The sequence below is a fragment of the Peromyscus leucopus genome, chromosome X (assembly GCF_004664715.2).
Source record: "Peromyscus leucopus breed LL Stock chromosome X, UCI_PerLeu_2.1, whole genome shotgun sequence".
In the NCBI taxonomy this organism is placed as follows: domain Eukaryota; kingdom Metazoa; phylum Chordata; class Mammalia; order Rodentia; family Cricetidae; genus Peromyscus; species Peromyscus leucopus.
Window position 1 is genome coordinate 16,244,883 of NC_051083.1, and position 25,062 is coordinate 16,269,944.

The window sequence follows — 25,062 nt, forward strand, 5'->3', positions numbered from 1 at the left end:
TGGGGACGGACTAGATCCGCGCTGTGGGCTGGTCGTGGGCGGGCAAATTAAAACGCTCAGCCCAATGGAAAAGAAGGCATCAGGTGCCCGGGGCCACACAGGTCGCCGGGAATTTGGCGGTGCTAACCAAGGGCGGAGTTTGAGAAAGGGGCAGCGCTCAATGAGTAGAGGGGTAAGGATTGGCCAGCGTCGAAGGCCGGGCGGGAAGGGGGCGGAGGCTTGGGACTGGCGGAGGGAGCCTGAAGGGGGCGGAGGCTTGGGACTGGCGGAGGGAGCTTGGTTAAACGTTAGGCATCGGAGAAGGGGGTGGGTCTAATGGATTCCGCTCGAAAGGGGCTTCTCCTGAGCAGCGGGGCACGGTGAGAGGATCCGAGCCAGATCAGAGGCTGTGGAAGGTGCGAGTTCGGCCCGATAGGAGGTGGAATTAAGTGAGTCTTGAAGGGTGGTACCGAGGCTGCCGCAGCCTGGCCTCGCGGACTAGAAGGGTCGGTGATTATCCAGGGAGATAGATAGGCTGAAGAGGGCAGGTTGCAGAAGCCAAGCGTTCTGGGCGAGGATTAGAGGTATGAAAGGGTTTGGGAAGTAGAGGGGTGGGGGGCGGTGATTGGAAAGGGCAGGTTTTAGAAGAGCCGGATTGAGCCTGAGGTTACCTTGCTTAGTGAAAAGGCAAGATGAGGAAAGAGACTCGTATAAAAGCAGCGAGGTGGAGGGGAACGGGCGAGACCAGGTTTCCCCGGTGGTAGAAGATGGCCTTGAGAGGCGGGGTTTAGAAGGCACGGGAATGGAACAGCGTGAAGGATGCGATCTAGAATAGGGGCGGGGCCTGGAAAGGGCCAGGGATGTGGGTCCTCTGGACACTCCAGGGGCCTCACCGCCAGCTACACCCCTGCTAGAGCCGTGCCAGGGGTGAAGGCTCTTCAGCCATGACCTCCACCGGCCAAGATTCTTCTACCAGGCAGCGAAGGGGTAGGCACAATCCCCAGTCGCCCCCTCAAGACTCCAGCGCCACCTTGGTGAGGCCCCAGACCGGCCCTGATGAGGGGGGAGGGAAAGGCAGCCAGCCATGTCCAGACTGATCCTTGTCTTTGATTGGCAGAAGCGAGGTGTTAAGAAGGGTACTGCACCCCACTCCAGCCCCAATCTAGCAGAGGTAAAGAAAAAAGGCAAAATGAAGAAGCTCAGTCAAGCAGTTGAAGAAGACCTGATCGCGGGGCTCCAAGAGCTGGTGAGAGAAGCCTGGCCGCAGATGGTCCTTCTTTACCAAACAAAACAATGGTTTTCCCCATCCTGGGCAGTATACAGTGTTCTCTCTGATTGGAGCCCTGAGTGAATCTGTGTTTCTTTTCTTTTCCCCTGCAGGATCTGAACCCCGAGACAAGAGTATTGGTTGGTACTGGATTGGTGTTTGATGAGCAGCTAAATGACTTCCACTGCCTTTGGGATGACAGGTGAGGGATGACCTCCAGATTGTCCCCAAAGTAGGAAATGTACACATTTGCCCCCCTCTCCCCCAAGCAAGAACGAATCTTTTCTTATTCTGGCTTGTAGTCTGGAAGCAGATGACTTAGGGAGGTAGGGATCATTCTTGAAAGAGTTCTGTTTTAAGTCAACACATACATCGAGTGTCTGCTGTGTGCCGAGAGTTGGTGATATATGTGAACAAAGTAGAAAAGTCCCTTCTCAGCTGATTGGTGAGTATGAGGGGAGATCATTAAACAGCTGACAGCAGGATGAAGTTTTGAACGAGGACAGAGTGACTAGGAATTCATGTGTGTTTTTTTGTTTTGAGACAGAATCTGACTCCATAGCCTAGGCTGTCCTGGAACTCACTATTTAGCCTAAGCCATCCTCAGACCTTTGATGATCTTCCTGTCTTAGCCTCCTGAGTGCTGAGATTACAGGCATGACCTATGACACTTGGCTAGAAGTGTTTATTAGACGGTCCTGGACTAGTAGCTAGCACACGGAGTCCCGGAGCCTTCCTTGAGGAAGAGACGTTATGCTGAAATATACTTTGTATCTGCTCTACATTTCAGAAGAATCTGCTTATTCTTTTTGGCTCTATGTTCAAAATATATTCCCTGTCTGACCTCTCCTCACTGGTCCCCTGCTTCCAGCCTCCACACTGAAGCCTAAAAAATATGTTTGCGATGATGTTCCCTTTCTTAAAATACTTCAAGGGCAGAGCATGCTCTTAAGGTAAAGTCTGAATTCTTTAGCCTGGCCTCCAAGGTTCACACGTGATTTGGTTCCACATCACCGTTTATGACCTAGTCAGCCAATCCTCATTTGCTTCAGTTCCCCTCACCCACACTGGTCCCCTTGCTCTTCTTTCAGCATGCCAGGCACCCCCTAGCCGAGAGGGTTCCTCACCCTTGGCTGATCCCTCTTTCAATTTTCACAACTGTTGAGATGCTCACAAAAGTCTTTGACTGGCCACTGCCTTTCTCCCATCTGGTCTTAGATATTTTACCAGCCTCTGCCATTGTCTGTTAATCATTACCCTGGTGTTTACAAATACAGTAGCTCTCTCCCTCTCCTGACCTAAAACTAACTCATGATGGCAAAAGGTTTCATTTATGGCCAACGTTTGTTGAGAGGCTAGGGATAAAGCAGTACCAAAACTGCCTTCAGAAGCCGAGGTGGAAGGGAGAGTGAAGCTGGAGTCGAAGGGGGCTTCCATTTTTTAAAGCAACACCCCGATAAGGCATTGCTGACATTTGAATAAAAATCTAAGGGGGCCTTAAGGGAGTGAGTCATGGAGTCATTCTGAAGAGTGTCCTAGGCAAAAGACATTGAAGCCCATGGGCCTGGCTGAAAGGTATGTGTTCAGTTGAAGACCAAGGAGACCACTACAGGCGAAACAAAGTGAAAGAGGAGGCTTATGGTAAGGCATAGTGTCAGAAAAAGGGTGGCGACAGTGTAGTGGATATTATCAACCTATGACCTTGAAGCACAGCCCCTGGATGATGATGATGATGATGATGATGATGTGCTGGATGCCTGTCCTACATGCCTGTGACCTTGAATTACCTGCCCCTGGGGTGTAGCCTGGGCCACCTTTAAGACCTGAGACCACACGTAGGCTGGTCTCTTTCCCCTGTGGGATTGGGTGGAGTGGACTGACTCAGGCAGCCAGAGCAGCAGAGACAGTACCTCAGCCTTCCAGGACCCTGCAGCGATTCTCCTATCCTGTTGAATGAGTTTTCTTTCCTAATAAATTCCTTTACCCTTTAAGCAGACGCCAGTGGATTTCTCATTATAGGACAGATCTGTTTTTAGAGCCTTCTAGGTGTGATACAGATTTTGGCTTCTACTATGAATGGAGTAGGAGCTACAGAAGGGTTTTGAGTAGTGGAATTTTCACCACTGGCTGCTGTTGTGTGCAGCAGGGACTGTTGGAGGAAAGTGTATGACTTCAGAAATGACAAGAGGAAAGGTTGAAGCCCCAGGGAAGGGATGAGCAGCTGTGGGGGAGGGGGTGTGGATGCGAGATATGGCTAGAGCAGATATGGTCCCTACTGTCGTGCGTGCGTACGTGCGTACATGCGTACATGCGTGTGTGTCAGTCACTGCATCTCTGCCTCCCTAGTTTCCCTGAATGCCCTGAGCGGCTCCATGCCATCAAGGAGCAGCTGATTCTGGAGAGCCTCCTGGACCGTTGTGTGTCTTTTCAGGTGAACTCCTGCCCCCGGCCTGCGGATGGTGGGCGGGGAACTGGCAGGACCTAGGCACGGCCTGTGCTCTAGCCCCTTTATCCCTCATGTCTCCCCAGGCCCGGTTTGCTGAGAAGGAGGAGCTGATGTTGGTTCACAGGTGAAAACTTGGGAGTGTGGTAGGGCAGGGAGGAGGATGCTCTGGCCCAACCAGGAAAGAATCCCATAGACTCTGTGGCCAGCCTTGGACAAGTCCCTGAGCCTCTCTGAATCTGTCATTGCTCAAAAAACCTAAGTTCCAGTTAGGTGTGATGGTACATGCCTATAATCCCATCACTTGGGACAGGAAGACAAGAGATTCAGGAACTCAAGACAGTCCACACCTACATAGCAGCTTCAGTCTGGGTTATGTGAGACCCTGTCTGAAAAAGCCTCCCACCCCACCCTACCCCCAAAGAAAAAAAAATCTTAATTCTTCAGGACGGTCATTTTGTTTGTTAGGTACCTGACAGCATCTTATAGATCCTGAGCCTGGGATAGGCTTGAGTTCTTATAATCTGGTTTGTTAACTGATGATGGGTGTCTGGCAGAGCGATCAGGAGGCTCCTAGGGGCCTGTAGGAACTCAGAGGAAGAGGCCTGGTACAGTATGGCTCACAGAAAACTGGTTTGGCAGAGAGTATCTGAGCTGAGCTGGGGGGGGGGGAGGGCAGTGAGTCCAGCCGTAGAGCCGAAGTGGGCTAGAGAAGAAATAGGGACTGTGGCCTCCATCTCAGCTGATCCCCTAGGTTGACTGTGGAGGTCTGATTTGGCCAGAGGCCTGGTTTGTAGAAGGTGTGGCTGGGAGGGAGGATAGGGCTCTAAATCTTATCCCCTATCTTGTCCCCAGCCTGGAATACATTGATCTGATGGAAACAACCCAGTACATGAATGAAGGAGAACTTCGCATACTAGCAGGCACCTATGATTCAGTCTATCTGCATCCGGTATGCGTGAGAACTGTGAGGTTAGGGTGTGGCAGCAATTCTGGGGTCTCCCATATCCATGCCAACCTCGCTGTGGGAAAAAGAGGCTAAATAGATAGGATAGTCCTTTCTCATTCTTTCTCTCTGGCTCTCCACTGTCTCCAGAACTCCTATTCATGTGCCTGCCTGGCCACAGGCTCTGTCCTCAGGCTGGTAGATGCGGTCCTGGCGGCTGAGATTCGGAATGGCATGGCCGTCATCAGGTAGGACTCAAGCTTCTTACATTTTTATTTTATTTTATTTGTGTTTTTTGAGACAGGATTCTTCTGTGTAACCCTGGCTGTCCTGGAACTTGCTTTGTAGACCAGGCTGGCCTTGAACTCACAGATCCTCCTGCCTTTGCTTCCTGATTGCTGGGATTAAAGGTTTGTACCACCACTGCCTGGCAGATTTAAAAAGAAGTTCTTCCTACCTAGTGGTGCTTGGAGTCCATGTCTGTAATACCAGTACTTTGGAGGTGAATGTTGAAGGATCAAGAGTTCAAGGCTACCTTGAGCTATATAGTAAATTTGAGGCCAGCCTGGGCTACATAAGATACTTTCTTCAAAAAAAAAAGTCCTTCCCTCAAATGTAAAAAATGTTAACTTGGTACTATATGTTCATGTGGTTGAAGAGTGAAATGGGCAAAAATGGGAGTTTAATAAAAATTCTCCTCTCCCTCTCTCCTTGTGGCCGCACTCCTGAAAGGTAGCCATTGTAATCAGTAACTTGTGTCCTCTCACAGATAGTCTTATTAGTAAGTGATAAGTATCATAGGCCACTTATTCACAGGTACGCATGTTTCTTTCCTATCTGGAACATCTTGAAATCCAGAGGCAGCCAGTTCTATCGGAACATCTTGAAATCCAGAGGCAGCCAACAAACTGTGACATCTCAGATTTTTGCCCATAGCATTTTCTGTTTTCTTGTTGCCATGGAAAATCATAGCCTATCTTGCCGCAGCTGACTCCCTCCCTACTGCTGATAAAATGCAGAAGCTAGCCCTTTGTCCCCCCTCCCTTTTTAATCTCCAGTGGCAGTAAGCACACGATGCCCTTCCAAACTGCATTTTTTTTCTTGCTTTTTCAAGACAGGGTTTCTTTGTGTAGCCTTGGCTGTCTGAGAACTAGCTCTGGCCTCAAATTCACAGAGATCCCTCTGCCTCTGCTTCCTGAGTGCTGGGATTAAAGGCATGGCAGTGGGCCACTAACACCCAGCTTCTGTGCATTTAAAACAACAACAACTTAGATGTTTTTTTGTTTCTGTTTTTGTTTTTTTAATACCGAATGCTGTTTACTGGAGGGAAGAGGTCTTAAATACAGGGTAATAGCACAATGGGAGAACCCCGGAGGGCAGAAGTTTGCTACTGATGTTTTACAATCTTGCAACTTAGATGTTTTTGAAAGCTTTCTCTTAACAGTGTATGGGTTATACCTGAGTGAGATGCCCTTGTGAAATATACTTTCTAAGTTAGTCACTCTCATGCTGTTGGGCATTTTGCTTCTCAGTCATTTGCTGCTTCAAATACCATAGCAAATAACAGTGGCACATTTATGAACATAGCAAATTTTTTTTTCCAGAGCTGAGGACCGAACCCAGGGTCTTGCGCTTGCTAGGCAAGTGCTCTACCACTGAGCTAAATCCCCAACCCGAACATAGCAATGTTTACTACATAGGTTTCAGCTAAGCCCATGTAGCAAAATGACTGGGTATGAGAAAGTATGTATGGACAACTAACTTCGCGTTCTATTTTTTGAGACAGGAGCTCACTATATATCCCAGGCTGGCCTTGAACTGTATAGATCCTCCTGCTTCAACATCTTCGAGTGCTAGTATTACAGGCATGGCCACGATGCCAAATGCATGCATGGGTACATTTTCCTTCTGTCTGTCTGTCTGTCTGTCTCTCTCTCTCTCTCTCTCTTCATTGATTTTTTTTTTGTTCTGTTTTGTTTTGAGACAGAATTTCACTGTATTGTGTAGTTGTTTGTTTGTTTTCCAGACAGGGTTTCTCTGTGTAGCTTTGGAGCCTGTCCTGGAACTCACTCTGTAGACCAGGCTGGCCTCGAAGTCAGAGATCCGCCTGCCTCTGCCTCCTGAGTGCTGGAATTAAAGGCGTGCGCCACCACTGCCTGGCACATGTCTTAATGGTTGTGTTTAAATCTCCTTTGATGAGAAAGCATTGGATTTGGGGTTGTGAAGCTTCAGAAGCCACGGTTACTCAGTTGCTGGCCGATTGACAGAATCTATTCTGGAAGAGTGGGGAGCGTGGGAGGACGACTCCCAAATCCGTAGCCTCCCCTTTCGTGCTTAGGCCTCCTGGACACCACGCCCAGCGCAGTCTTATGGATGGGTATTGCATGTTCAACCATGTGGCTGTGGCCGCCCGCTACGCTCAAAAGAAGCACCGCATTCAGAGGTCAGCAACAAATGACGGGTGGAATGTGGGTAGCATGGAAGAGGGGTACCGTGGTCCTGGTTCTTCCTCTCTCTTTCACTTGATCCCTTTGTACAGAGCTCCCCTCTCTCCTGCCCACAGGGTTCTTATTGTGGATTGGGATGTGCACCATGGTCAAGGAACACAGTTCATCTTCGACCAGGACCCCAGGTATATCCCAAGTCCCACCCTAAGTACTGGACTCCTAACTCCTTCTGTGAGGCCCAGCCATAGGTGTTAGGAAGGAGGGAAAGGCATTCACATTCATTGAGTTGGCCTGGGACGAGGAAATATACTGCTTCCTGGTTGTCTGCTCTCTCCTAATTTCACTCTGAAGCAAGAACTGTGGAGTTCCCATTTTACAGATGGGGAAACTGAACCTTATGCAGAGTAGGAAATTAGTGTTATGCAGGCAAGTGAAAGAAGTGGGATTTGACTTAAAAGTAATTGGAGATCTTGTTCAACAATTTACCCCTGAGCTGGAGCAGACCTCAAATTAATACTTTATTTTTTTAAAAATATTATTTATTTTATTTTACAATACCATTCAGTTCTACATATCAGCCACGGGTTCCCCTATTCTCCCCCCTCCCACCAATACTTTATTTTAACTGTACTTCAAACTATTCTTTAAAATTAAATAGGGGGCTGGCAAGATGGCCCAGCAGGTAAAGGTGATGGCCTAACAACTTGAGTTTGATCCCCAGGACCCACATGGTGGAAGGAGAGAGCTAACTCCTGCAAGTTGTCCTCTGACCTCCACATATACCATAGCATGCAAATACCCGCACACATACACAGAAAAGAAAAAGAAGTTGACAGTTCAGGTTTTAGCCTCATAGATTTTTATGTATATATAGATATTCACTATTATTAATAATATACTACCATTGGGATAATTCTCCATATGTTCACTAGCAGCTTTATTTCATCTAACTGTATTGGGGACACATTTACCATGTTGATGCTACAAAAGCATCCTATTCTTTGTGAAGACTGTAGAGTATTTCATTGCATTGTTGGAGCTCTGGTCATTTAATCCTGGGACATTTAAGATACTTCTTACTTTTTGCTATTGTAGACAATTCTACTGTGAATAGTATTGTAAATACAGAATTTACATCTCTAGGTATATCTGTATAATGAATTTCTAATAGTGCGTTGCTGAGTCAGGCAGATCGACATGCTTTAAGGCCTGGTGTATGCTGCCAGACTTTACCCCAGAAGGGTGCTAGTTTATCCTTCCTGGGGAAAATGATTAAGTGAAGCCAGGCGGTGGTGGTGTACGCCTTTGATCCCAGTGTTTGGAAGGCAGAGGCAGGCGGATCTCTGTGAGTTCAAGGCCAGCCTGGTCTACAAAGCAAGTTCCAGGACAGGCACCAAAACTACACAGAGAAATCCTGTCTCGGAAAAGAAAAAAAGAAAGAAAATGGTTAAGTGTTTGGTACTAGGGAGTATTATATTGTAAAGAGTAGTTTTATCTGGCCTTCCATCCAATTTATATATTTAATATATTTATTATAGAGAATTCATTATAGAGAATTTATTATAGAGAATCCACTTGTGCTCTCGTGGCCCTTGGTTCTATCTTGATGCTTTGTTCTTTAAACATTGCTTTACTCTTTTCCAGCACTTGGTGCTGATGACAGTTGTCTTTCTCACTTCTCTCTGAGTTACCTGTTTTGCTCTCTGAAAGGCTTTGGGGTCTCCTCTTTTTGCCATCTGTTATCCCACATGAACTCTAGGTCCTGTTAATGTCTCTTTAGCAGTGGGTTGACATTTTACATTGGCAGCCTTACACCTTCTATGTTTACACGTGTTTTTTTTTGGGGGGGAGAGGGGGGTTCAAAACGGGATTTCTCTGTTTTGTTGCCTGCCCTGGATCTCACTCTGTAGCCCAGGCTGGCCTCGAACTCACAGAGATCCATCTGCCTCTGCCTCCCGAGTGCTGGGATTAAAGGCGCGCGCCACTGCCGCCTGGCTACATGTTCTTATATTACATCTTTGATAATAACTTTAGTTTCTCTGTCCTCTCAGACTCCTATTAGATGTTAAACCTCCTGGCTGGATCCTTTATGGGATTTTGTTTTGTTTTGCTTTGACTTTTGAGACAGGGTCTCTAGCTCGGGCTGGCCTCTACTTCTGTATATAGCTGAGGATGACCTATTGTTTTTTAAGTGGGGACAAGAGGTGTTTTCCTCTTACACTCCAGGGCCAGGGCAAGTATGTAGCTGTCTGGGATGAGAGTCCCTTGCCCTCTGCCCATGAAGTGCAGGGGTCTTAACTCTGCCTCTCCCACATGGATGCCAGGGAGGCCAGGACCTGTGCCACATCCACCTCCTCTAAACAGATCTCTTTTGTTTCTTTGATACATAGTTTTTCAAATGAAGGTTCATCTTGTCCTTTTATTCTTAGAGTTTTATCTAATTTTTATTTCCCTTCTTTGCCTTTTCATTTTGACTTCCTGCTCCAAGCCCTCAATCCTAAGGGATGGTCTGGATTTTTTTTTAGTTTGAACTCTTCTTCCTCCTGCCCTGTGCCACCAGGCCTGGTTTCTAAGACACTAGAGGTCGAACCTAAGGTTTCATGCATGCTAAGGCAAGCATTGTACCAACTGAGCTACATCCCCAGCCCTGGGCGGCTTTTTAAAAATAAACCTTTATTTTTAAAAATTTTATGTATATGGCTGTTTTGCCTGCATGTATGTCTGTACCATGTGCATGTCTAGTACCCTTGGAAGCCAAAAAAAAGGGCATTGGATTCCTTGGAACTTGATCTACAGTTGTGAGCTGTCATGTATGCTGAAACTCAAATGCAGGTCCTCTGGAAGAGCAAAGATGCCCTTAACTGCTGACATCTCTACTCTCCTAGGTGGCTTATTTCATGTTTTCTCTCTCTTTTTACTTGGCTCAGTGTCCTGAGAGGTGGCCTTAATTCTGTTTGTAAGTCCTCCCATTGAAGTATGTACTCTGACTTTTTTCTTTTGAAATGAGATCTTACTGTGTAGCCCAAGCTGGGCTTTGATCTTACTCTCTGCAGGCCAGGCTGGCCTCCAGCCTGAGGTCCTCCTCTCTCAGCCGACCAAATGCTAAGACTGCAGGCAAGTGCCACCCTCTCTAGCTCGACATTTTTTTGATCGGCACAAGCATTTTCTTTCTCTCTTGTTTTTATACTCTCTCGTTCCTGAGCTTGTTTTTATAGAATAAGAATTAGATCTGGGCCTTGGTGGCGCACGCCTTTAATCCCCCAGCACTCGGGAGGCAGAGGCTGGCAGATCTCTGAGTTGGAGATCAGCCTGGTCTACAGAGTGAGTTCCAGGACAGCCAGGGCTACACAGAGAAACCCTGTCTTGAAAGAAACAAACAATTAGAAGTGCCTTAAAGTTTTTTCCCATTCCATGTTGTTATATCTCTTCATTCTGAGGCTAAATGAATTATCTTATTGGTTCTTCTCTTTTATATTGGTGCTTTTCCTCAAATGTCTCCTTTTGGCTATTTATACCTCAAATTGAAGGGCTGTTCTTGAGGCCATTCATGAGATTACTGTGCTGTGCTATTTGTAGATCTGTGTTCCTAAAAAGCATTTCCCCAGAAATGGAAACAGGATGTGTGCTGATAGAGATCTCAAGTTCAGGGACAGTGGGAAAAGATCCAGGCATTGGGTTGGACTTTGCAAATACCAGGATAAAAAGAATGCCACTTTGGGGGAGGGGGTACAGAGTGCACATTTTTTTATTTAATTAATTTTATTTTTACGTGTATCCCTTAGTGTATGGATGTATACCATGGGTGTGCATGAGTCTGCAGATGTAAGAAGAGGGGGTCAGATCCCCTGGAACTAGAGCTAAAGCTGCTGTGTGGGTGCTGGGTATTGAACTCAGGTCCTCTGCAAGAGCAGTAAGTGCTCTTAACCTCTGAGCCATCTCTGCAGCCCCCAACATCTCTTTTTTTAATCCCTCAGCCTTAATAAAGGTTTGTGTCAGATTCCCTGGAACTGTACTTAGAGACAGGTGTGAGCTGCTGTGTGGGTGCTGGGAATTGAACCCGGGTCCTCTGGAAGAACAGCCAGTGCTCTTTTACCACTGAGACATCTCTCCAGCTCCTCACTTAATTTTCTAACCTTTAATCTCTGGCTCTTTCTGTCATTTCTACTGTTCTAGTACTTAACTAATTCTTCTGTTTTATCTTTTTAAATTTCTTCCACTTGTGTTCTTTATTTTGTTTGTGGCAACCTGGGTTAAATGCTTCAACACTAATAAATCCATTGGCCATTTTATTTCATCCATATCTACACCCTCTACTCTAATCCTGGATTATTTCTGCATAAATTCTCGAATGTATCTTTTAAAATTAGGGATTAAGTTTTAGCAAACATATTACTCATTGGAGGTATAGCTCAGTGGCAGAACTGTTCCTTACAGTTTGGGTCTAACTTCCCTCCCCAGCATTTTAAAAAAAGCACAAACCTCAGTATCATGGCTGAGAAAATGAGTAAGACTTGAATAAGCTTTTGGGGGGTGTGGGGTAAAATATGGTCTCATTATGTAACCTAAATTATCCTTAAAGTCTCAATCCCCCTGCTTCAGCCTCCTGAGTGCTGAGATTATATATATGCATTGCTGTAGCTGGCACCTCTACTGTCCTTTGCATGGGATGTCAGAAAGGTAAAGAGTAAACCTGTTCTAGGAGTCCACCCTTAGACTTGAAGTTGGTAGAAAACACTGTACAATATCCCTTTGGAGTCTGGGGATGGCTCAGTCAGTAAATCCTTATGAGGACCTGACTTTGATCCTCAGAACCCATATTTTAAAAAGCCAGAGTGATGGTACACACTTACAATCCCAAGTAGTGGAGTGGCAGAGACAGGCAGATCCGTGGGGCTCAGTGACAGCAAACCTAACCTACTTGATGAGCTCCAAGCCAATGAAAGACCCTGTCACAAAAAAAACAAGGTGGATGATTCTGGAGTAACAACACCCAAGGTTGTCCTTTGTCTTTTACATGACACATACACATATGAATACACGTACACACACGTCTACTGGGCGGTGTAAAGCCCTCAATACATAGCAGCACGCGCACACACATACACACACAAAATCAATCAATAAAAATAAAACCCTCTTTTTACTCTATAAACCTAGTTTCCTTGGGTGCTAGTTGTTTTTTTGAGACAGGGTCTCACTGTGTAGCCTTGGCTACTCACTCTGTAGACCAGGCTGGCTTTGAACTTACAGAGCCTCTGCTTCCCAAGTACTAGTATTACAACATGCACCACCACACTTGATGAGGGCTGTTTTCTGTTCTCTGACTGAGAGCTGTTGGGGAGCTGGGTTTCTTCAAGTCTTTGCTTATTTATTCCCTGAGGAAAATTCTTATTCTCCAGTGTAGTTATTTTCCTGTACTCATTACTTTGCTGAAGGTTTAAGGCCAGTATTTACATGTCAGTGTCAGAAATTTTAAAATAATATAATTAAGCAAACAAAACTAAATAATTCAGACTGCACATGGTGGTTCTCTTGTGAGTTCAAGGCCAGCCTAGTCTACATAACAAGCTGCAGACCAGCCAGAGCTACATAATAGAAACCCTGTATCAAAACCAAAACAAAGAATCATCCTCTACCCACTCAAGACCAGAGCTTTAGTGTTGTTGTTCTTCTCTCATATGTTACATCCTGACTTGCAGTTTCCCCTCCTGCCACTCCACTCCATCCTGCCCCCCCCACACTTCCCCTCTCCCCCAGATCCGCTCCTATTTCCCTTCACAAAAGAGCAGGCCTCCCAGGGATATCAACCCAACACAGCATAACAAGATGCAATAAGACTAGGCACAAAACGTCATAGCAAGGCTGGACCAGGAAACCCAGTAGGAGGAAAAGGGTCCCATGAGTAGGCAAAAGAGTCAGACAGCCCCTGCTCCCACTGTTAGGAGCCCCACAAGAACACCAAGCTACACAACCACAGCGTATATAGAGGACCTAGCATAGACCCATGCAGGCTAAAGCTTTTTATGGGGATTTCATTCCCCAATTCCAAGATACTTTTAATCATTTTTAAGTATCATTTTATATCCTTTAAATTTCACAGCTATATTATCAACATATATGAAGATGTCTTTCTTGAATTAGTCTAGATTCTTTGCTCACCACTATTTTTTCATTTCCCATAAAAAGGAGGTGGGTAGGATGCTGCCTCAGACTACTGGAACAAGGCACATTGTAGTTGATCAGATAGAGGGTAACTGGATAGACAGATGTACAGATAAATGATAGATTATTCATTTTTCCCCAAGCAGAGTTAACCCCCCAAACCCTCTGCTTTCTGTTGGAATTTGTCCATCATGTTCTTTTAGTCTCAACCTGACTATCATGCCTTTTTAGCTAGAATCTGTTCATCATGTCTTTTCACCCAGAACATGTACATATGTCCTCTCTGTCTGAACCTACAGATTTTGTCTTTTTAGTCAGAACCTGCACATGGTGGCTTTTCAGCGTCAGTTTTGTGTCTTGGTCTTTCTCACCCCTGTGGGCACTTTCTCCTCTATGAAATAGAAGTAGTAGAGATGGCTTTGTGAAGTATTAAGGAAAAAGGACTGTCCTCACTTGACTTTATGGCAGCCTCAGACACTGTCCTTCACTTTAGACCCACACACAAAACCAAGCCCTCTCTTTCCTCGTTCCTGGCCTCTGCATTTCTCCACTTCCTTCAGTGGAATCACTAAGTTCCCCGGCATGGACTTGATGAGGCTCTTTACAGCCCTGGCTGGCTTCTGCAGATAAGTTCCCCTAAGACCCCCATGGACCTCCAGTATTCAGTGTTGTTATTACCTTGGGATAATAACACTGCGCGGAGCAGTGAGAGGACAAGACTAGCGTTCCTCACGGGTTCATTGCCCAGGTTCCTGGGTCGACTCAGTAGCTCTTGAGACCTTAGGCTTGAGTCTGAAATGGGGCGGACACTGACAGAAGGGTTCCTGTGGGAGATCAATGAATATGTAGAAAAAGGGGTAAACCACTGGGCGAGGAGTAATGAATGGGAAAAGGAATAAGTTGGTGAATGAGTAGAAGGGTAAATTAATGGAAAAATTAAGAGTATAGATTGAGAATCGGAAAAACTTATGAGCAAGAGAATGAATTGAGTAGTTGGTAAAAAAACAACTTGTTGAATAAATAAATCCCTGCAGCTGTAGGTTGGGAGCCTTAAGTTTGACTCTTCAATTCCCTTATTTTTTCTATGCTAGGGGTTGAGTTAACACATACTATGCAACCCTCAACATTTCTTTCTCTGCCTCTAGTGTCCTCTATTTCTCCATCCACCGATATGAGCAGGGTCGGTTCTGGCCCCACCTTAAGGCTTCTAACTGGTCCACTACAGGTTTTGGCCAAGGCCAAGGCTATACCATCAATGTACCTTGGAACCAGGTCAGTGTCTTCTCACCTTAAATGAGCCTAGCCTTGCCCTCCCACAGGCTCAAGAAAGGTGACTGACTGTCGTATCACATTTCTGTGTCTGTAGGTGGGGATGCGGGATGCTGACTACATTGCTGCTTTCCTGAACATCCTGCTGCCAGTTGCCTTTGAGGTCTTGGAGATCCAGGAAATTTGAGGGTGTGGGGGCAACACTGAGGGATGACCTATGAAGGCGGGCCTTCTCACATACTCTGTTCCCTTCCTCAGTTTCAGCCTCAGCTGGTCCTGGTGGCTGCTGGATTTGATGCCCTCCAAGGAGACCCCAAGGTAAGGCAAGTTCTCCGGGTGTTAGGTAGGCAAAGGGAAGTACACTGAGCTTCGTGTTCCCACAGGGAGAGATGGCCACCACTCCACCAGGCTTTGCCCACCTAACGCATTTGCTCATGGGTCTGGCAGGAGGCAAGTTGATTCTGTCTCTGGAGGTGAGTAACCTACTCTTTCTTATCTAACGCTGTAGATCTGAAAGGACTTAGAGTGTTTATATTTGTTTATTTATTGTTTGTGTGGACGTGTACATACTCTATGTACATGTACCATGATGTTTGTGGCGGTCAGAAGACAACATGTGAGAGTTAGCTCTCTCCTTTCACCATGGAGATTCGTTTTTGGGGATTGAACTCAGGTTATCAGGCTTGGTGGCAAGCCCGTGTATCCTCTGAGCCATCTCACTGGCCCACTTGAAGGCTTAAGAACAGATCTTTGGGCCTTGGGGATGGAGTTGAAAGGTAGAATGCTTAGCTGATATATGCAAGGGGTTCCATTCCCAGTACCACTAAAAACAAAACACGAGTTTTGTTCTTGGAGGCTGAAGAGATGTCTAGTGGTTAGAGCACTTGCTGCTCTTGCAGAGGACCTGGGTTCGATTTCCAGCTTGCTGTTTGCAACTGTCCATAACTCCAGTTCTTGGGGATCTAACAGGCACACACGTGGTACACATACACACATGCAGGCAGAACATTCATAATCATAAAGTAAATAATTGACTCTTGAAATTTTTTCATGGGGTTTTTTTTGTAAAGTTGTTCCTTGCTCAGCCTTACCACTTCATAATTCTTTGTGCCTCTGCTAATCGCTTTACATCATTGTCCAGTGAGTTAAATGAAGTCACCCTCCAAATTTCTTGTTGTTTGACATATAGTGTGCACCCAAATCATGTTGCTGTTATCAGTATCAGTATACATCAGTATATTCCCTGGTAATATCTGGCCCTCTGCTTGCCTCCCCCAACAACTCCTTCCCCAGGGTGGCTATAACCTCCATGCCCTGGCTAAGGGTGTCAGTGCGTCACTCCACAGTCTTCTTGGAGACCCTTGCCCCATGCTGGAGTTCCCTAGTGCACCGTGTGCAAGGTGAGCCCCGGGGAAACGGGGGAATGGGAGCCCTTCTTACCTGCCAGGGGGCCATTTTCTCACATACCTGCTTCCACCACCCCCAGTGCCCGGACTTCTATCTCCTGCACTCTAGAAGCCCTTGAGCCCTTCTGGGAGATCCTTGCGGGATCAGGTAGGAGGTGGGGAATGGGCATGATCAGCATCAGACGGGGCATGATCAGCATCAGACGTGACATGAGCTACTGGGGATATTCTCTTCCCGATCCCCTCTTGTTTTCCTGGGATGCCTTGATGGGGAGGACTGTTTGGGTTTTCGGCCTTTTGTCTGGGCCACATTTGTCTCAGAATATGATGGGATCCAGACTCAGGAAGTCAGGTGATGATCTGAGCCCCTCTTTAGTCGAGCCCCAGGAGGAAGATGAAGTAGAGGAAGACAGGGCCGAAGAGGAAGATGAGGAACGCCGCTGGGAGACTGCTGCACTGCCACTGGATGCATGGCCAGCGCTGCAGGAGCGCACTGGGCTGGTCTATGACGAGAAAATGATGAGCCACTGCAACCTGTGGGACAAGTATGTGCTCTGAGGGCGGGGACCAGTGATGGGGATCCCTCACCTCCGTCACTAAACCCCGGCTCTGGTCTTCCCCCACTGCTAGTCATCATCCTGAGACACCTCAGCGCATCTTGCGGATCATGTGCCACCTAGAGGAGCTGGGCCTTGCATCACGCTGCCTCATCCTGCCTGTGCGGCCTGCCATGGATGCTGAGCTTCTTACCTGCCACAGGTCAGACCCGGTGCCAGGGGTAGGTCAGGTGCAGGACTGTAGGGAAGTTCTAGGAGAAGGGCCTGGGGCTCTACTCCCATGGTGGGTGGAGCTACTGCCCACCTAGAGAGGTCCAAGATCTTACCTGGGGGTGAGCTTGTGGCTCATGGTTCCTCTGTGTCTCCAGCGCCGAGTACGTCGAGCGCATCCGGGCCACAGAAAAGATGAAAACCCGGGAGCTGCACCGCGAAGGCGCCAGCTTTGACTCCATCTACATCTGCCCCAGCACTTTTAGCTGTGCGCAGCTTGCCGCAGGCGCCGCCTGCCGCCTGGTGGAAGCTGTGCTTTCAGGAGAGGTATGTCTTCTCGGGGTGCCAGGGCAGTTGGGCTGAAAAGATGAGGGCCTAAGGAAATAGAAAGGGAGGACTCCCTGGCCCTCCTTAGGAGGACAGAGGCAGTGGGAGAGTCTGCTGGGAAAGGACGGGAGTGCGGGCCAGGGTCTTACCCACTGCTCCTCTCCGCAGGTTTTGAACGGCATTGCCATAGTGCGCCCTCCAGGACACCATGCAGAACCAGATGCTGCCTGTGGGTTCTGCTTTTTCAACTCTGTGGCTGTGGCTGCTCGCCATGCCCAAGCCATTGCTGGACGTGCCCTGCGGTGAGGGCTCCCCAGAGACCCCCAAACCCGATCTTTGAAGGAACCTGGACACTACTCCCCCCATTCAGTCTCACTTGGCAGATCCATGGTACAGCCCCCGGGAGCTTTTGTAGACACCAGCAAGGGTCCACTGGACAGCACTTGACTACAAAAGAGGCAGGAGGAAGGGCTGTGGTGGTGTCAGCAGATCATGTCATCTAGATGCTTAATAAACGAGGATCCAGGATATAACACCAACATTCCTGATCCTTAACAGGTCTTTCCAACAAAGCCCAAGCCCAGGCTCCAGGTACTTACTCCAAAAGACTTAGGGATTGGCATGTGACATTAGCCAACCCGGCCTGGAGCCCTGTTCCCTAGTCAGTCCTCAGAAGAGTCGAGGACCTAGCCTCAGGTACTTGTTTAGTCCCATAGTAAAGCCCTTGGGAACCAAGGTTGGGCCTTCAGTCTTCAAATGATGGCCAGTGCTTTCTCAAGATATCCATGATCCTCCTACCCAGCACCAAATGCTTCCGAAGACCCCTGGAGTCCAGCTGGCCATAGCCCTCCTTCTCCTAGGGTTAAGTGTCTTAGGCTGCTAAAAGGAGCTATTTCCCTCCCCCAGGATCCTGATCGTGGATTGGGATGTTCATCATGGTAATGGAACTCAGCACATGTTTGAAGATGACCCCAGGTGAGAGATGGGGCTGTTAGCAAGAGTGGGGGGGGCGGTGCTAGGCCATCCTTGCCGGAATGTTTGAAGCCCCTAACTTGTCACGGCCCCTTTCTCATCCTGTCCTCTCCCTTGGCAGTGTGTTATATGTGTCCCTGCACCGGTACGACCGTGGTACTTTCTTCCCCATGGGGGACGAGGGTGCCAGTAGCCAAGTAGGCCGAGCTGCCGGTCTAGGCTTCACTGTCAATGTGCCCTGGAATGGGCCCCGCATGGGTGACGCTGACTACCTGATGACTTGGTATCGTCTGGTACTTCCCATCGCCTATGAGGTAAGTAAGGCTCATGTGACATCTGTGTAGGTGGCAGCATGTGTGTCTGACTGCCAGGTAACCGATCATATGGTGGCTGTTGGGACAGGGGTGGCAGTGATGGCCTTATGTATCTGTCTGACCATGTACATATGGCTGCATGTGAGTGGCCTCTCTGTGATATTTTACATGGGAACAACTGTCTTGGCTGTATGAATATGTATGTGTGTGTGTGTGTGTGTGTGTGTGTGTGTGTGTCTCCTGGATATGTCTGCCATCGTGAGTGCATGGTTATGAGGCTGTCTGCAAGAGATGCTGTCTCTGTGGAACTGTGTGTACAAGGGAGGCAGGACATTGGATACATGTGTGTAATGTTGCCCAGTGGCCGTCACCTTCTTTCTGTATGTGATAGATGTGATGCTGGATGCCGCTGTCTTGGGATAACCCAAGAGAGACCTTGCGAATGTGGGAGGCCGTAGTGAGATAATCGTCCATGTCTTGTTTGACTGGGTCCACATGTCTCTGAGTTGGCTCTCTCTGAGTGCTCTGGCTCAGGGGTAACCTAGCTGTGTGTGAGCTGGGGGCAGGCCAGTGGCGTGTGTGGGACTGACTCACTGAGGACATAAATAAAATAACTCTGCAAGTCTGGCCTTAGGATCTGCATGCATGTGACCTGCACACAGGTGGCAGTCACTACCTTTATGTGTCTGCAACTGTGTGCAGGCGATTGCCTCCTATTCTAACTGTGGTGACTGTGTATCATTGTGGCTGTGCTGGAGTGGCTGTGTATTTTTGTCCCCAGGAGAAAACCAAGTATATGTGTGTAACTGGTATGGTTTGCAGTCCTGCCAGTGTGGGGTTGTAAGATTGGGAGTCGGAGTGTATGACACTCATATTAGTATATATTATTATGTGTATGAAAGCCTGCATCATGTGCATGTGTGTCCCATGTTTGACCCTTGTTGTGTGTGGGAGAGAGGACATGTCTCTGTCTCCATTTCTCTTCTCACTGTCTCTTACCATCTGAGTCTCCATGCATCCTTGTCTCTGTGATCCATAGCCATCTCATGACTATCTCAGAAGGGGTTCTGTCAATTTGTAGCGGGTCTCCAATATCTTTTTTTTAGCTTTTATTTATGTTATGTGTTTGGGTGTTTTGCCTGCATATGTATCTATGTACCACATGCATGCCTGGTGCCCATGGAAGCCAGAAAAGGGCATCAGAGCCCCTGGGACTGGAGTTACAGACAGTTGTGAGCTGCCATATGGGTGCTGAGAACTGAACCCTAGTCCTGGAAAAGCAGCGGGCTCTCAACTGCTGAGCCATCTCTCCAGCCCCTGTCTCCCAAAATATCTTGAGTTTCTGGTGGGTATACCCTTGTCTCTGACAGGCTGCCCATGTCTGTTTCTCCTGGTTTCCCTGGCTTTGCTCCTTCTTTTCAGATCTCTGTTCTCACATCCTCTGCTTTCTGACTTACATTTCCATGCCTTCATTTGTCCTGGTTTCCATCTCTTGCTGCCCACCCAAGCCTTGATGCCCGTGTTTCTCTTCTCTCCTTACTGCAGTTTAACCCAGAACTGGTGCTGGTTTCAGCTGGCTTTGATGCTGCACAAGGGGACCCGCTGGGTGGCTGCCAAGTGACACCTGAGGGTTATGCCCACCTTACTCACCTGCTGATGGGCCTCGCCAATGGCCGCATTATCCTTGTCCTAGAGGTAACTCTCTTGATCCCTCTTGTCAGGGTGGGAGGGCAGTTTGGAAGAGTTGCTCTGTCAGTCTTTCCAGTGTAGTTGTCAAAACAGCACTGTGAGGTAGAGTCTGGTTAGCTCATTTTCCTCTCTAGGTCAGAGGAACTAGCTGGTTGTGGTGGCACATACCTATAATCCTAGCACTTGAGAGGAGGAGGCAGGAGGATCAGGGTCATCCTCACGTACATATCAAGTTTGAGGCCAGCCTGGGCTATATGAAACCCTGTTTCAAAAGCTCCCCCCCATAAAAACACATCAGAGAATGGATTGGAATAGTAACTAGTCTGAGGCCACATATTTAATAATGGCAGAATCGATACTTGAACATTTGGCTCTGGAGGTCTGCTTTCACCACATCTGAATTGCTCCTTGCATGTTAGAGAGACAAAGTAAATTCACTGACCTTTTGTAAGTGACTGCTGCCGCCACCCCTGTGCCTGGGTTTCCTGATCTACAAATGGGGCCGGCTAATTATGGAGGCATTCCGGGCATACAGTGTGTACTGTAAAGATGCTCTGTCTTCCTGCTGTTACGTCTTTCAGACAGTAACTTAACCCTCTCAGCAAACTTGGGTGCTGTTTTCAGAGATGAGGACAGTAAGTCACAGAGAATTTCACTGGCTTACATTTACAAAATGTCCCACTTACGGTTTGCCCAGGACTGCTTATGGAAGGTTAAGGGTATTGGTTAGGAACATGAACTAGTAGTTCAGTGGTAGAACATGGCATGTACCAAGGGCCCAGGCTCAATTCCTTGGTGATATTAGCAACAATGTGGACTATTTTGTCGTCAGGCCACATTCAAATACCAGCACTCCTTCTTCAATTGTTGCGACCTCAAACAAGCCCTCTAACTGTGCTGGGCCTTGGTTCCCTTATGTAAAAAAGGAGGAGAAACAGGTTTGATCAAGTAGGAAAGAGTTCAAGTTAGGGGATCATACAGAGAGAATATTAGTTGTTCCTGTCCCAGGTCACAACAGGAACTCTTGGATCTGCCATGTATGTGCATTTGTGTGGGTCAAATCTGTGTTTTATATGATGTGTGGCCAAGGGTTCCTGGACAGTGTGAAGACAGGTATGGAATGAGGGCATGTTTCTGTACAGATTGAGCATCTGTCATTGTGAGGATTGTGTTAACATAATGCATAAAATATTTAAAATAGGGTCTAGCCCACAGCAAATAATAAATGTAAGCTATTGTTTATTAATACTATTACCAGTGTTGTTATTGTTATCTTGCACTTGACAGCACAGTTTACATTCCCCCAACAACCACCTCACACAGTGAGTACTGCCCATCGTACAAATGTGTGTTACACTCATTTGTTCCTGGTTCTACCCTGCACTCTAGACTTATAGTGCCCTAGAACAAGGAGGAGAACTAATTAGAGAGCCAGGATATCTAACCCTCCAGATCCCCTGATGAACCCTCATTGTACCCTTCCTTCTCTTTACAAAGGGTGGATACAACTTGGCATCCATCTCTGAATCTATGGCTGCCTGCACCCATTCCCTCCTTGGAGACCCACCACCCCCGCTTACCTTGCTGCGACCCCCACAGCCAGGAGCCCTGGCCTCAATCACTGAGACCATCCAAGTCCATCGCAAATACTGGCGCAGTTTGCGGCTGATGAGTGAGTGACCGGGCGGTGGTGGGACAGGCCTTTAATCCCAGCACTTGGGAGGTAAAGGCAGGCGATAGATCTCTGTGAGTTCGAGGCCAGCCTGGTCTATAGCCAAGGCTATACAGAGAAACCTGTCTCGAAGAACCTAAAAAAGGGGAAAAGAAGAAAGAAAAGAATAAGAAGAGAGAAAGAAACTGAAAACTATAAGGGAATTTAATTCAAAGAAGGGAGGGAGGATTAGAGGCAGAAAGGGGGTGGTATCCACACTCAAGTATCTTTTCCATTGTTCCAGAGATGGAAGACGGGGAAGAATGCTCCAGTTCTAAGCCTTTCATCAAGAAGCCGCCCAAAATGACCAATCCTGTGTCAGCTAAGGGAACAGCCTCACCAAAAGGAAAGGTTCCAGAAGCAGGCCTAAGGAAGACTACATCCGCGTTATCTGCAAAAGAATGTACTCCAGGCCACACTAAATCAAAGTCAGCCAAGGCAGTGCTTGTTCAGGGCCAGTCCCCAGAACAGGCTGCTAGTGCAGCTCCACCGGACCAGGCCACCTCGAAGGAGACCGAGGGAGGAGCCACAATGGACCAGCATGCCTCAGCAGCAACCACAGATGTACCTAACCAGACCGCCTCGGAGGAGGCTGTGGGAGACGAGACTGAGCCAGTTGGAAGCCCTCTAGCCTCGGGTGCAGCAGACAAAGAGAGCACAGAGGCTTCCCCTGTGCAGGGAGCCGCAGCCGAGCAGTCCCCTGAGCAGCTGACGGGGAGTCTGAGCAGTTTGGAGCTAAGCAGTGGCGCTCAGGTAAAGCCTGCCACACCCGGGAGGAGGGTAGAAAGTGCAAGAAGTGGGCACTCTCAGCTACATCTTTCCTTCTGTGTCTAGGAGGCCCCTGAGTCTGAGGAGGGCCTACTAGGAGAAGCCGCTGGAGGTCAGAGCATGAACAGCTTGATGCTGACACAGGCATTTGGGAACTTTAATGGCCAGGTGGGTTCAGGGAGAGCCTGGGGTTATGGCTGCTGCTGCCTTGTCTGTCAGGCCTCCAGACAGGAGCCTATGATGTTCGTGGAGAGGCGGAATCCTTTGCTTACTCAGTTCTACCTACCCACTCTAGGATGTATTTTATGCTGTGACCCCACTATCCTGGTGTCCCCATTTGACGGCAGTGTGCCCCATTCCTGCAGAAGGCTTAGATGTGGCCCAACCATGTGAGACCTGTGGAACAGTCCAGGAGAACTGGGTGTGTCTGACTTGCTATCAGGTATGGAACAAAAGAGGAGGGGTATGGGTAGAGGTTGGCCCAGCAGCAAACTTCAGCTGGTGCCAGGCAACCCTCACTCTTCCTTCTTTCCTTCCTTCTTTCCTTCTTTCCTTCCTTCTTTCTTTCTTTCTTTCTTTATTTCTTTCTTTCTTTATGTTTTTGGCTTTTGGTTTTTCGAGACTGTATTTATTTATTTATTTATTTATTTATTTATTTAGGTTTTTGACTTTTGGTTTTGTGAGACAGGGTTTCCCTGTGTAGCTTTGCGCCTTTCCTGGAACTCACTCTGTAGACCAGGCTGGCCTTGAACTCACAGAGATCCACCTGCCTCTGCCTCCCAAGTGCTGGGAATAAAGGCCTGGGCCCCCACCTCCACCTGGCTAAACCCTCACTTTTCAACCCCAGGTGTACTGCAGTCGTTACGTCAATTCCCATATGGTCCACCACCATGAAGCTTCGCAACACCCACTAGTCCTGAGCTGCGTCGACCTGTCCACCTGGTGTTACCACTGTCAGGCTTATGTCCACCACCAGGTGAGCCTGGGCAGGGGGTTAACCCACGCACACTGAGCCCTCTCCCTGTCCACCCCATATCCCTTCTGTCAGTTGGTAAGAGGAGAACACAGACTCCTCGCATGGCTGCCCCATGGGTGTTTGCAGGAGTATGAGTAGTCCATGAGACACGGCAGTTCAGGGCTCCAGTGGCCACAGCCTCTTGGTGACTACAGTCAAGCCACCTTCAGTTTCACCTACTTTGTCCTTGCTTCCTTCCTCAGGATCTCCAAGAAGTGAAGAGCGCTGCCCACCAGAACAAGTTTGGGGAGGACATACCCCACTCACACTAAGTCCCAGAACATGCTGCTGCCTGTTTGCCTTCTGAGGCCTTAGACAGAGCAGCTTAGTTCACTGCAACCTGTACCTTGGACGAGGGTGGCCTCACTTAAACCCATCCCTGAATATCCTTTGCAAGGTGCTTGTTTAAGTGCAAATCCTTTTAAAAAGACTATGATGTTCGGTTGTAGATCTGCCCCTGCTCACTGCCTGCTCGAGGAACACCACTGTTCTACCCCAGAAGGAAAGAGGGACAACTTAGTAGCCCTAAGAAGGAGCTGCAATCACCAGGATGACATTGAAGGGCACAACTGGCAGTTACAGCAGGCTTGCATATTTAATAAAGTTTAAGTTGTTACAAAACCTGAAGAAAGCTTTTCTTAATTTGGAAAAACCCCTCATTCCCAGCCAGCACAACTGGAGAAAGGGAGGGAAGAAGAAAGTGTGTGTGGGGGGGTCTTCATCAAGTCAACTGTCCATCCAATGCCCCCCAAATCTAACTAAAATTGAAGCAGGCAGCTAGATTGGCTCCACTGGGAATGAACTAATAGAATTCCTGAGAAAATGATTGCCCACCATAGAAATAAGAGTCTCACTAGGCATGGTGGCACAAGCCTTTTATCCCCAAACTCGGGAAGCAGAGGCAGGTGGAGCTGAGTTCAAGGTCAGCCTGGTTTACATAGCAGAGTTCTAGGCCAGTCAGAACTACTAAAGACAAAGACAAATAAAGGGTCTCAGCCTATCCCAGCTGAATTCTAGGGTGAGAAGACATGAAAATTGTCAGGAAGTAGCCTCACTGGGCTTTTTTGCCCATCTATCTCATTGAGGATAAGGTTCAATTTTAACTTGGATGTAGTGGTTATGGGTGGCATCCTGAGTTGAATAACGAGGATTTTCTGGAGTTTTATTCCACATCTGAAAATTGCTTTGGCTGATGGCTTAGGAATTTTGTTGATTGCCACCTTCTGATACCAGAGACTCACCTAGTCAACAAGAAAAAAAGGGCAGCTGTGAACCCCCCACCCCCTTTTAGATAGGCTCTCATATAACAGGCTGGCTTCATATAACTCTGACCCTGTACATCCTTTTCAATTTTATTTTGTTTTGTCTGCATGTATGTCTCTGCACCATGTGCATGTCTGGTACCACAGAGGCCAGAAGAGGGTGACAGATACCCTGGAACTAGAATTACAAATGGTTTTGAGCCATTGTGTGGGTGCTGGAAATCGAGCCTGTGTTCTCTGGAAGAGCAAAAAGTTTTTAACCACTGAGCCATCTCTTCAGCCTTAACCTTGCACTTTTGAGCCTTCTGCTTTTACCTC

General features: G+C 47.7%; 1 protein-coding gene across 8 annotated transcripts; it reads left to right on the top strand.

Moving 5' to 3' along the window:
- On the top strand, positions 1–24,109 carry Hdac6 (histone deacetylase 6). 8 transcript variants are annotated; one of them, XM_028881380.2, is made up of 29 exons: positions 1–172; positions 894–1,013; positions 1,100–1,225; positions 1,360–1,448; positions 3,593–3,677; positions 3,776–3,816; positions 4,545–4,641; positions 4,786–4,883; positions 6,974–7,078; positions 7,199–7,267; positions 14,390–14,516; positions 14,611–14,676; positions 14,772–14,831; positions 14,897–14,986; positions 15,807–15,913; positions 16,000–16,067; positions 16,296–16,464; positions 16,550–16,678; positions 16,845–17,013; positions 17,182–17,315; positions 17,920–17,988; positions 18,107–18,299; positions 19,845–19,994; positions 21,486–21,660; positions 21,944–22,452; positions 22,534–22,635; positions 22,763–22,909; positions 23,315–23,443; positions 23,686–24,109. In XM_028881380.2, exons 1-29 carry the CDS (start codon positions 65–67, stop codon positions 23,752–23,754), a joined length of 3,600 nt encoding a protein of 1,199 aa, XP_028737213.1. In that variant the 5' UTR covers positions 1–64; the 3' UTR covers positions 23,755–24,109. The 8 variants fall into 8 exon arrangements, with proteins under 8 accessions (XP_028737213.1, XP_028737212.1, XP_028737214.1 ...); XM_028881379.2 differs by having other exon boundaries at positions 2–172; positions 1,097–1,225; XM_028881381.2 differs by lacking the exon at positions 1–172 and adding an exon at positions 240–428 and having other exon boundaries at positions 1,097–1,225.
- The last annotated feature ends 953 nt before the right edge of the window (positions 24,110–25,062 follow it).